At 37.4% G+C, this 11,025-nt stretch overlaps 1 protein-coding gene across 1 annotated transcript in view; it reads left to right on the forward strand.

Annotated features, from left to right (window-relative positions):
- LOC139696830 (uncharacterized) overlaps positions 1–11,025 on the forward strand; it is a 49,265-nt gene that overhangs the window by 14,600 nt on the left and 23,640 nt on the right. The window contains exons 10-13 of the mRNA XM_071595710.1: positions 2,311–2,521; positions 4,664–5,115; positions 5,569–5,844; positions 7,314–8,580. Coding sequence (XP_071451811.1) covers positions 2,311–2,521; positions 4,664–5,115; positions 5,569–5,844; positions 7,314–8,580 — 2,206 coding nt within the window. The remainder of the gene's footprint in view (positions 1–2,310; positions 2,522–4,663; positions 5,116–5,568; positions 5,845–7,313; positions 8,581–11,025) is intronic.

An 11,025-nucleotide genomic window follows, 5' to 3' on the forward strand; every position in this document is an offset into this window, starting at 1 on the left:
CACTTTGAGTGAGTACGTCATCCGTCAGATTGGACGTTAAGCTGCAGACCCCTTGGTGGCTTTCGTTAAGAGCAGGCTAATGCCGACACCAGGTTTCTCTCCACCCATCATCCTTTCCTGTCCATCCTTAACGGCGCAAATGACCTGAGCTGTCAATCGCCTCCCATGAAAATACTGCAAAGAGGGTATGAACAAAATTTCCAGACAAACTAGTAATAAGAAATGGCAGGACAGTTGAATTTGACGTTCATAGGAAACAACTGAAAACCACGTAAATATTGGATTGCATCACTGTTATTATAAATATGGCAGCCTTCAATTGTTTCATAAACTTTATGCTAATTGTCCCTCTCACAAAACCATATTATGGCAAAGAATTTAAATATGTAAAAGACCCAGCCATAGTAAATCGATTTGAACCAAATATGTTCAACAGATTCAGGCTTGAGGTCGTGGAAGTTCATCATAATGAAATAAGGACAATTTGCACTTTTCCACAGTTTATTTAACGTACGACGCGTTTCAACTCACAGAGTCATCATCAGGTACAAGACTTCTTGTACCTGATGATGACTCTGTGAGTTGAAACGCGTCGTACGTTAAATAAACTGTGGAAAAGTGCAAATTGTCCTTATTTCATTATGAACCAAATATGCTAGATAATTTGATCACCAACCAAAAGAAAAAATTCACAAATAAATAAATGCATTATACTCACATCATTGAAGAATACCCCCAAGAAAAAATTCCCTTCCATTAAGTTTGAACCCAAATTCTCTTCGGGCTTCCATAGCATTTTCGAAGAAGTAGGCACTGATATCAGTCACAGAAACCCAAAAACCCTATGAAACTTACGAGGTGATCCAAAAGACATAACGCCCTATTAGAAAATTTCAGAATTTACAAAATCAATTACAGCATTCGTCACACATCATACAGGTACACATTATGCCTGTACATTGGACAGACAACATGCAATGCCAAAACCAGGTTCAAGGAACAAATAGTAGTAGTAGTATTAAGGGGAGGTGACTGACCGCTGATGTCATGTGTGCCATTAGGGATGGACAGGAAAGGATGGAGAGAAACCTGGCATCGGTATTAGCCTACTCTTTACGAAAGGCGCCAAGGGGTCCGCAGCTTAACGTCCCATCCGACGGACGGCGTACTGACTCAAAGTGCCCTCCACAAAGCACCTCAAGTAGGGATCAAGATACCTCTAAAAAATATTTAACACTGCCAGGATTTGAACCGGGGCCCTCTGGGTGGGAAGCCAGTATGATAGCCACCAGACCATCACGATCCCCCTTCAAGGAACAATGAGCACGCTAAGTAAAATGGATGTTTTGAAAAATTGGACATTGAAAAACACAATTGCGAAACATTCTCATCCTAACAGGCTCAAAGATTTATCCCCAATTGGTCATTCCCAAAATTTTAAACTTGATCAGACACATGCTCAGACAAAATTATGAGCAACGAACCAGGAATCGTCAAGAGTCCCTTATTTGACTTTGTTCCTGAGTTTAAAAGTGCACAGGTAACACAGTACAATAGAAACACATCTCCTACACATTCCCTCCTCTCCCCACTCCTATTCTTACCTCCACCCACCCTAAGAAACCCCCCTCCCCCACCTCCTCACGTTTGAGCATCTTTACTTGACCACAGGCAGTACTTCGCTTCTGTTGTCTTTCCCATTTTCAAATTCTCACTCCTATTGATGATCACCTTGTTCACTGAAATATCAGAGTAGAGTTCTCAAAAATCAACACCATGTATAGAGCTTGACATCTTACAAAAGCCATATGGACTAAATATGAATAAAGATATATGAGGGTAATCCCAGAAGTACCCAGCCCAAAAAATAAAAGCTTTTATATTGGTTGGGCTTGGCATTTGAAGTTAAAGTATTGTATCACATAAGGATGACCAATTTTCTCCATTTTCACTAATTCACGGAAAACATTCACTATTGATGGCTGCCAAACAAATACTAAACAACGTAGTGTCTTCAAACTTGAAACATATGCTTTATAAATTGCATGCTTTCTAATACAGTGATATTTATCAAACAACTACCGCCACTTCTAGGTCAGGCCAGGTACTTATGGTACCACACTCGTTCTAATGAATGGCTTGAAACACGACATTCAAGTCGTATATATGTGATTATTATGAAAGACTTCACTGTATGTAATAATGTCGTGTTTAGATTGAATGGGAATCATCCCATTTGTTATATTTTTAAATGTACATTTGTATGAATATTCTTTTCTTAATTTCCTCTAAACCTCTTTTAATATTTAGGTTTCAGAGTTTTTTGAACAAAGTGATAACAAGACTGGCTCTCTTACTGGTATACCAAAACTTGATTTTGCAATGGGCTCCGAAGTGGATGTAGATATTGTTCATGTTGTCAGCCGCAGAGAGTTCTATTGCCAACCTAAAGAATCAGCTATGGAACTTCAGGAAGTAATGAGCAAATTAGCCACAGTGTGTACTACAGAGGAAGAAGAAGGTATTTATTGAATTTAAAAAAATTTCCTTACATTTTGAAATAATGCTTTAATATTTTTAGGCATTTAAGAATGTGGTTATTTGATTTGGGTGGTTATGAATAGGGTTCACTGTGCTATGAATATTAAATGTCTACTAACAAAATGTAATTGATGTGCTCTGAGTATGGAATCCTAACATTCCAGCAGGTTCACTGTTTTCTCTGACATGAGCAGGTATGTTGTTCACTCAGTATGCATTGGCATATCTTCTGCAAATATCAGTAAATTGTTTAATAAAAAAATTTTGGTATACATTCAATGTATATTTTTTACTGATCACACATTTTTCTATTGGTTTTCTTTACCATTATTATTTTTAATAATGGACTAACTGGTGTAAGAATCTTGTTCTTCGGTTCTTCTAAACGCAGATGGTCAGTTACAGAAGCTTGTGTTTTTTTTAATTAATAGTTGCATTTGTCGCATCTTATAGCTGGTAGTGCTGTTCACACGGTTTACATTGCCTGTGTTTTGCACCACTCAATTGTTTACTTTTTCTTGAGGTCAGTAACCATTTCCAATATGCAAATATATCCATTGGAAATGTGAAGATTTTCACCTTTGTGACTAAATGTTCCCTCATTAGACCCATGGCTGAATCTTTGAGGAAAACGTAATGTATTGTTCTTCATCCATGTTTTTATTGTAAAACAGTACTGCTGTGTTACAAAATATAATAATATTGCTAGTGGCCATCTTTTTGTAATTCATCACAAAGAATAAGCATTTAATCTACTGTTTCCGCTGCACCCTTGGTGATATTATAATCCAAAATAATTCATGTTTTATTAGCATCGGCACCAATATGCAGTGAGTCATGCATTTTTGATAATAACATTACTGCTTTGTTTTCTTGTGGAACATAAGACACAAGTTTTGCTTTTTTTTGGAAGCCAGATACAGAAGTATTAACATTCCTCACTGTATTCGATTGAAGATTTAGAAGACATCTGTCTGAATTAATGGGAAAATAAGACCACTTAAGGTGACAGACCATTTGCCTGCTCACAGTAGTCTTTTAAATTACCTATGTAGGAAGATTTTGCTTTGCAAAAGGTAAATACCTTCATACCATGCCATCCTGGCTTACTTGAAATGTATAGTACAAAGCTAGTGTCACTTGTACATGGGTGTAACATTTCATCAATGATAATTACTCAGTTGTGTAGTTTTTTTTGGCCTTTGCCCACATATCGATCTAAAATCAACCACATTGCTGCAAGCTTCTCAGTATTTTTTTCTAACTGGTCTCATTGAGTCTCATCATCAAATCAAAGACTTCATAACTGAAAGAATTCCCTTGTTTCCCATAACTGGTAAGGGTCATGATAGTGACTTGGCTATATACTGCCTTCCCACCTAAAGGGTCTAGGTTCAAATCCCAGAGGTGCAGGATTTTTTGGTTTTGTTCTGATTCTAAGGTGCTTTGTGGGTAGTTCTTTTAGTGATTATACCATCCATTGGGTAAGACATTAAACTATTGGCCCCCTTGATGGCTGTCGTTAAGAGTAGGCAAATACTGACGTAGGGTTCCTCTCTACCTTACCACCATTCCCCGAACATCCTACCCTTTATCAAATTACTCACCCATCCCAAATGGTGGAAATGATCTTCTCTCTCTCTCTAGAATAGCCACCATCAGTACATCATTTCCCCTCGATAAAAGCATTTATGTATTTCACAATATTTTCAATCGTTTCGCTATAATTTTTTTAAATGCACTAGCTTCTTCAAAAATAATTTTAGCACCCTAAACTTTTTCCATTGCCTTCATTTTAAATCAAATTTAATTTTTTTAAACTATAAGCATTGATCCCAGGACTTACAAATGAGGTCCCATTTTTGTAGGAGTTTCTTACAGGAGTCAATAAATTTTGAAAAATTTAGCCAAATCGCCCAATAGATCTGGCTAGGAGTTTTTGTTCTAAATCATAATCACTATTGTCATCAATTATCCTCCACGGGACTTTAGGTTGATAGATGACTCATTGTTAATGGTTTTTTCCAGAGCACATAGAAGAGTTAGACTGATTTTCACATAACTGTTGTAGATAAATTTTAAGTAACTTTGTTTCATCCAGTTTTCATTTTCCTGTCCATAGTTGCACCACCATGTGAGAGTACTCTGAGGATGTTTGGATTGAGACCAGGCATGTTTTGTGCTGCTCTGTTTGCCGAAGACTCTGTTTGGTACAGAGCACAGGTTCTACATGAACCCAAAGTTAAGGAAACAGGCTCTGGATTTGTGGTCAATGTGAAATTTATAGACTATGGCAATGAAGCTGAAGTCGAAGAGAGCGGTATCAAGGACTTGATTCCTGCACTTACGACTTTTCCTGCTCAAGCAATTCCATGCTGCCTCTTGGGTATTATGGATGGCTTTGTGATGGATACAAATAAGGAAATTGAATTTGAAACTGCTATGACTGACCCAGAGATTTCATTGGAAGCATTGTTTGTTGCAAAAGCTTCTGGGAGTGAACATATGGAGGTGTTGCTGAAGCATGCTGGCACTCAAGACTGTATTAATCAACAATTTGGTGCAATAGACAAGGTGAGTCAGTGCAAGGAGTCATTTCCCTCCCAAAAATAATTTTAATGGGGATGTTTGTTATTATATAAAAATAAAGCAGTCCAATTCAAAAGGATTGCAGTGAGTATTCAAATTTTCATATTTCAAAAGTACATAATCATTGAGAATCCAAATAAATTCTTTCACAGATATTGTACGCAAGTTAGGAAAGCTTTAATTTGAATTGAAACCATGGAATCCTGGATGGCATGTTGTATATTGCCAGCTTTTTATGTTATCCCTATCAATCTGTTTAACATTTAAAATTGAAACTGTCAATAAATTATGCTCAAGGCATAATGAAAACTGTTGATGACCTTCATAAACTTTTAGAAAAAATAGAGGTGTTACTTAGGCTGAGCTCCTCACTTTTGAGATGGCATGAATCAAATGGGCATGCTTTATAATGTGTTGTTTTCTTATCCTATTTTCTAGGTAACGGGTGGCAATGGTTTTGGTTTGAGAGCTGCAATGCCAGCTGACCAGAGGCTTGAAGTATCAGTAATTTGGTTTGTCAGCCCATTTAGATTTTATGTTCAACCTATTGACTGGGCAAAAGATTTGATGGTGTACATGGATTCTCTCCAGAAAGTTACGAAGTATTCCATATTCCCCTGGCCACCTGCCGTAGGAACACCTGTCCTTGCTCAATTCGTCCAAGATGGAGGCCTTTACAGAGCAGTTGTCGAAGAAATTGGTGCAAACTCAACGGTATTGTCATAATTTTGATTCATTGCATTATGTGCATGCTTAGTGTTTGAGTGTAGAGGGCAATGCTTATCCATTTGCAGCAGTATTTCAAATTCATGGTTTATATTACTTTATACATTGGTATGTGGTGCTAATTATGCAAATGTCAAACTCAGGGAAACTATTGGGGATTGTATGTGCATACATGATTTATTTTAGTGATAATTACCCGAGTATGTATTTTTCTAAATCTGGTCTCCCTCTGATTTAACAACTATTTTCTTTGATTTGAATCCTTAATTTTTATACAGTAAATATATATGATACTAAACTTACAGATTTGGCCTTGGAATTTACAGAATTGTCTAAATCGGTTACCTTATAAGCCAATGCATCTCTTAATTGATGTAGTGAAGCCTCCAATTTACATTTTTGACCCCAATTTGGTATTAAATCTCATTGCACCTCCAAGGTAATGATTTTTTTATTGTATCATCCATAGTTTTTATCAGTATATGTTAGTTTTTATGTTTATGTTACATATATTGCTTAGTTAAAATTAGTTTTTATTGAAAAGTTGGTATTTAAGGCATATTTTAACTTATTTTTCAATTGTCATCAGAGAAATAGGTACAATTTTTTCTTTGTTGGTTGAAGAGATTTTTTTCAAACAATATCATGGCTGTTGGCTGGAATTATTTCAGTTTTATATTGAATTGCATTGCCAGAGTAAAGAAAAATTGCTTTAAAACTTAAAATGTCAAGAAGAGCCAAGAAGGAATTCAGAAAGTTGGTACAAATGTTGCTAAATAGTAGAAAAAGAAAAAATTAGATTTAAATTAATTCCAGTGCAAAACAGCAGTCTCAGAGAAGTAACCTAGAATACTGCCTTTATTCTGTATTGCTATTTGCTAGTAATATTAATATTTTATATAAATGCTATCATGCCTAATATCAAAGTTGCAAAGTATTTGATTATCTTGACAATTGTGATTTTATTAATTTTGAGGTACTAGGAGGAGAATATTCAGGTAATCTTCAAAATGGATAACCTGCACACAGATACTCAAGAGTTTGCATAAATTAATTTTACTAAGATCCCTTCAAACTTTTCACTTCAAATTAGGGAGTAAAAGGATAAGTTACAATTGTTTTAATATGTAGACACTATTTTTTTTTCATCATCTGGGCCTGTTTTCATGTCATAAATCCAAACAAAGAATTATTATAATTCACTGGAGATTTTTTTCCATTTTTAGCCCTGAAAGTTTAGGTTTTGCTGCTAAACTGTGTCAAAGTTTTCTTGGATAGGTTTTTTAAATGTCAGACTTACTCTCCATGTATGTGGAAACTATAATCGAATGCTAATTTTCTCCTTTATTTATATCACTTGTTGAGGGAAGATTATATTTGTATGTTAAAATATTTTAGTGCTTTGGAGAATAGTTATTTATATAACAATTTAGTAATAAATGTTGTATCCATTACAGGTCAAGGTTCAATATATTGACTATGGAAATCGTGAATCCCTGACACAATCACAGGTTTGGACAGCTGACCCTTGCTTTAAGAACAAGAGTCCCCAAGCGATTCCATGTGCCCTCAGAGGTGTTAACCCAATTGGTGATGGATGGCCCTTTCCAGGACACCCTGAGAATTCTTTGGAGAAATATTTCTTCCTAGAAAAGCTGTCCTGCATATTCCATGGCCAAGTGTCTGATGAGTCAAAAGTGTGTGATGGTATAGATGGAGAGTCACGGTACTGGGTGTCAATATCAAAACCAGATGGTACCAGTGTTGCTGATGAATTAGTGGCAGCAGGTCTTGCCACTCCTGATGATTCTTGGGCCACAACCCATCCAGCTAATTTAGTTTCCGTATCAAATGAAGTGTACTCCCATCCCCCTCGGGAAACTACTTCACTCGAGGCCAAAGAAGAAGACTCTGTGAATAAAGATGAAGGGGAAAATGATGAACTACGAGAACAGGGTGATGTCCAATGTTCAGCGAAAGAAAGTTCTCATGGGGTTGCAAAATCAGGTATGTTAGAAGAAGATGGTGCAACATTTCCTCTGGATAAGCAGAAAGGTGATTCGTCTGTCAGTGAAGATGAAGCTAATATCATTGTCCATAAGAGTGAAGAAGTTTGTGATAGTACGTTTGTAGAAAAAGAGTTTTTGCCAAATACAGTGTCGAGTGAACATTCCTGTGAAGGTGTGGAAGTGGAACAGGGACCTTCAAATTCAGAAGAGTTGGAGGTTTTGGGTTGTGAAAAACAAATAGTTAAGTCATCTGTGCCTGTTGAGATGGCGGAAGACCAACAGACTAGGGACGATGTGATAGAGGAAAATGTACTGGGACAGTCTTCAGTGGAAGAGCCGAGTGAAATGCCAGGCCAGGTAAAAAATTTGGACCAAGCTGTAACATCAGTGGACATAAAACTAGCTGTAGAAACACTAAGTGATTTGCGTATAGACATTTTAAAACCAGAGGCTTTAAGCCCTAAAAATGATGATATTAAATCTTCTGAGAGATCCCAGAATATTGAGAGTGAAATAGCTGACGTAATACACATGAATAAAGAAGCATACATAATTGGGGAAAGTAATTTAGTACAAAGTTTAGACACTGGTCCAGAGAGTCTTGATTTAGTCATGGATGAACTTTTGGTGGCAAATAATGACATGGGCGAGCCTTTGAGCCTTGAAGTGGGAATGGAACTATCTGCAGCTGAAGTGTCCATTGCTGACAATAAAGGTTAGTAAATATAAATACCTGTCTGATTTGGTGATGTTCTACCTTATGAAATTAATTATTATAAATGGTGTTTTACTGGTTAAGGTTGGTTTTTGATGGGCACAGCCTAAACAATTGCACAACAATGCATTTACTTGCCTCTCCCTACTAAAAACACAACATTGCATTGGACCCTGTACTACAGTAAGTTCAAAAAGTGAATGACTTATTTAATCAATACTGTCAGATGATATATACTACCTTGATCAAAAATTTCCCGGAATTTATTCAGAAAATTAAAAATACAAGTTTATTCATCTAAATCTATATTGTCCCCTTCAAAGTAATCCCCATCGACTGCAACACACTTATGCCAGCGCTTGATCCAATCCTCGAAACATTTTTTATATTCGGTTTTCGGTATGTCCATCAGTGCTTCCTGCGATTTTTCCATTACTTCCTCTCGGCTGCTAAAACGCGTTCCCCGTAATGGTTTTTTAACTCGATTGAACAGAAAGAAGTCACAGGGAGCCAAATCAGGTGAATTCGGTGGCTGTTGGATGGTATTTGTTGCATTTTTCGTCAAAAAATTACGAATAATGATAGCACTGTGCGACGGTGCGTTATCATGGTGCAAAATCCACGAGTTTTCTGCCCACATTTCTGGTCTCTTTCGGCGAATTGCTTCACGCAAACGTCTCGTAACGCCCAAATAATACTCTTTGTTTACTGTCTGGCCTTCTGGCAAAAATTCATGATGCACTACACCGTTGTAATCCATGAAAACCGTCAGCATTGCCTTCTTTTTTGACTGAAAACGACGTGGTTTTTTTGTCTCGGCTCATTTGGTGAACGCCATTCACTTGCCTGATGTCTGGATTGCGTGTCGTACTCATAAACCCACGTCTCGTCTCCAGTAATGATCCTTTTGATGAATGTGGGATCGGATTCAGCCTCGCAAATCATGTCTTTTGCGACGTCAACACGGTCTCTTTTTTGCATGAAATTGAGGTCTTTTGGAACCAACTTTGCTGCTACACGACGGAAACCCAAATCATTAACCACAATGTCTTGGGCGGATCCATAGGCAATGTTCAAGTCCTCCGCTATTTCTCTGATGGTTAATTTGCGGTTATTGACCAACATTTCTTTTACTTTATCAATTTTTTCACAGACTTTCGATGTCGATGGTCTGCCACTGCGTTCATCATCTTCGATTGACTCACGACCACTTCTGAACCGCTCGTGCCACTGGTAAACGACCGTTTTTTTTAGAGAATCGTTGCCGAAACACTTTTCCAACATTTCCAACGTCCGTGCCCCACTAAATCCGTTTTTTACGCAAAATTTAATACAAGTTCGTTGTTGCAAATTTAAATCCATTTCTGCAATTGTAAAAAATCGCCAACACACACAGAGATAGATGTACTCTTGGCTACGTAACTTTTGCAAATGTCAAGTTATGACACTAAGATTTAAAGGGAATATCAACAACAGATGTACCAATTTAACAAAAAAAACAGAACTCAAATCGGAACGATGGGAGCGCCACACGGTGGTTATTCCGGGAACTTTTTGATCAATGTAGTATGCATAAAAATGATCTCGAAAGTTTTTTTTTTAATTTTGTGCACTTTTCTTTCCTTTTATGCATGCCAAGGTTGTTAACACTAGACGTTCCTAGATAAAGAAAAATCCTGTATTTTTTTCCACTTTACCATGGAATCTGAATTTGCATTTTGTTCTGTATGTGAAATCTGAAACATTATCAATTGAATCAAATGAAATGTTGTTAAAAAATTTGGATGTTCATAATTCATGGTAACAAGTGATGATAGCATTTTTCATGGGGTAATAATGATAGTGTTGGATTTTTTATGCATCTAAAATCATATACGAGGGTCATCCGGAAAGTAGTACCCGTTCGTGCCGCATGAAGTGCTGACGACGCGAGTAGCCGCTGGACGAGGTCAGATAGCTTCAGTGGCTTGTCTGCCTTCTCTGAGCCAAGTTGCGTGACGCTAGCATTGCCTGTGTTGTTTCTGTGATTGTTTACAATGTTTAAAAAAATTGAGAACGCCGCCAGTTGTGAAGTGAGGGCAGTGATTAAATTCCTCAATGCAAGAAACGTTCGCCCATGTGATATTCATCGCCAATTAAAGGAGGTGTATGGAGACAATGTAATGGACGAGTCGTCTGTTCGGCGGTGGTGTCGCAACTTCAACATGGGGAGGGGGAACACACACGACGATGAGCGTTCGGGGAGACCGTCTGTCATTACAGACCAACTGGTGAGCTCAGTTGACGAATTCGTGAGGAACGATCGGCGCGTCACAATTGATGACATCTGTGAGCATTTTCCCAATGTTTCTCGAACAATTGTTCATGAAATTGTTAAACACCATCTGCATCATGCAAAAATTTGTGCAAGATGGGTCCCTCGCGTATCTCAATGAGCTGGCGGCG

Source organism: Hetaerina americana, unplaced genomic scaffold (genome assembly GCF_022747635.1).
Source record: "Hetaerina americana unplaced genomic scaffold, ioHetAmer1.1.p SCAF_7, whole genome shotgun sequence".
Taxonomy (NCBI): Eukaryota; Metazoa; Arthropoda; class Insecta; order Odonata; family Calopterygidae; genus Hetaerina; species Hetaerina americana.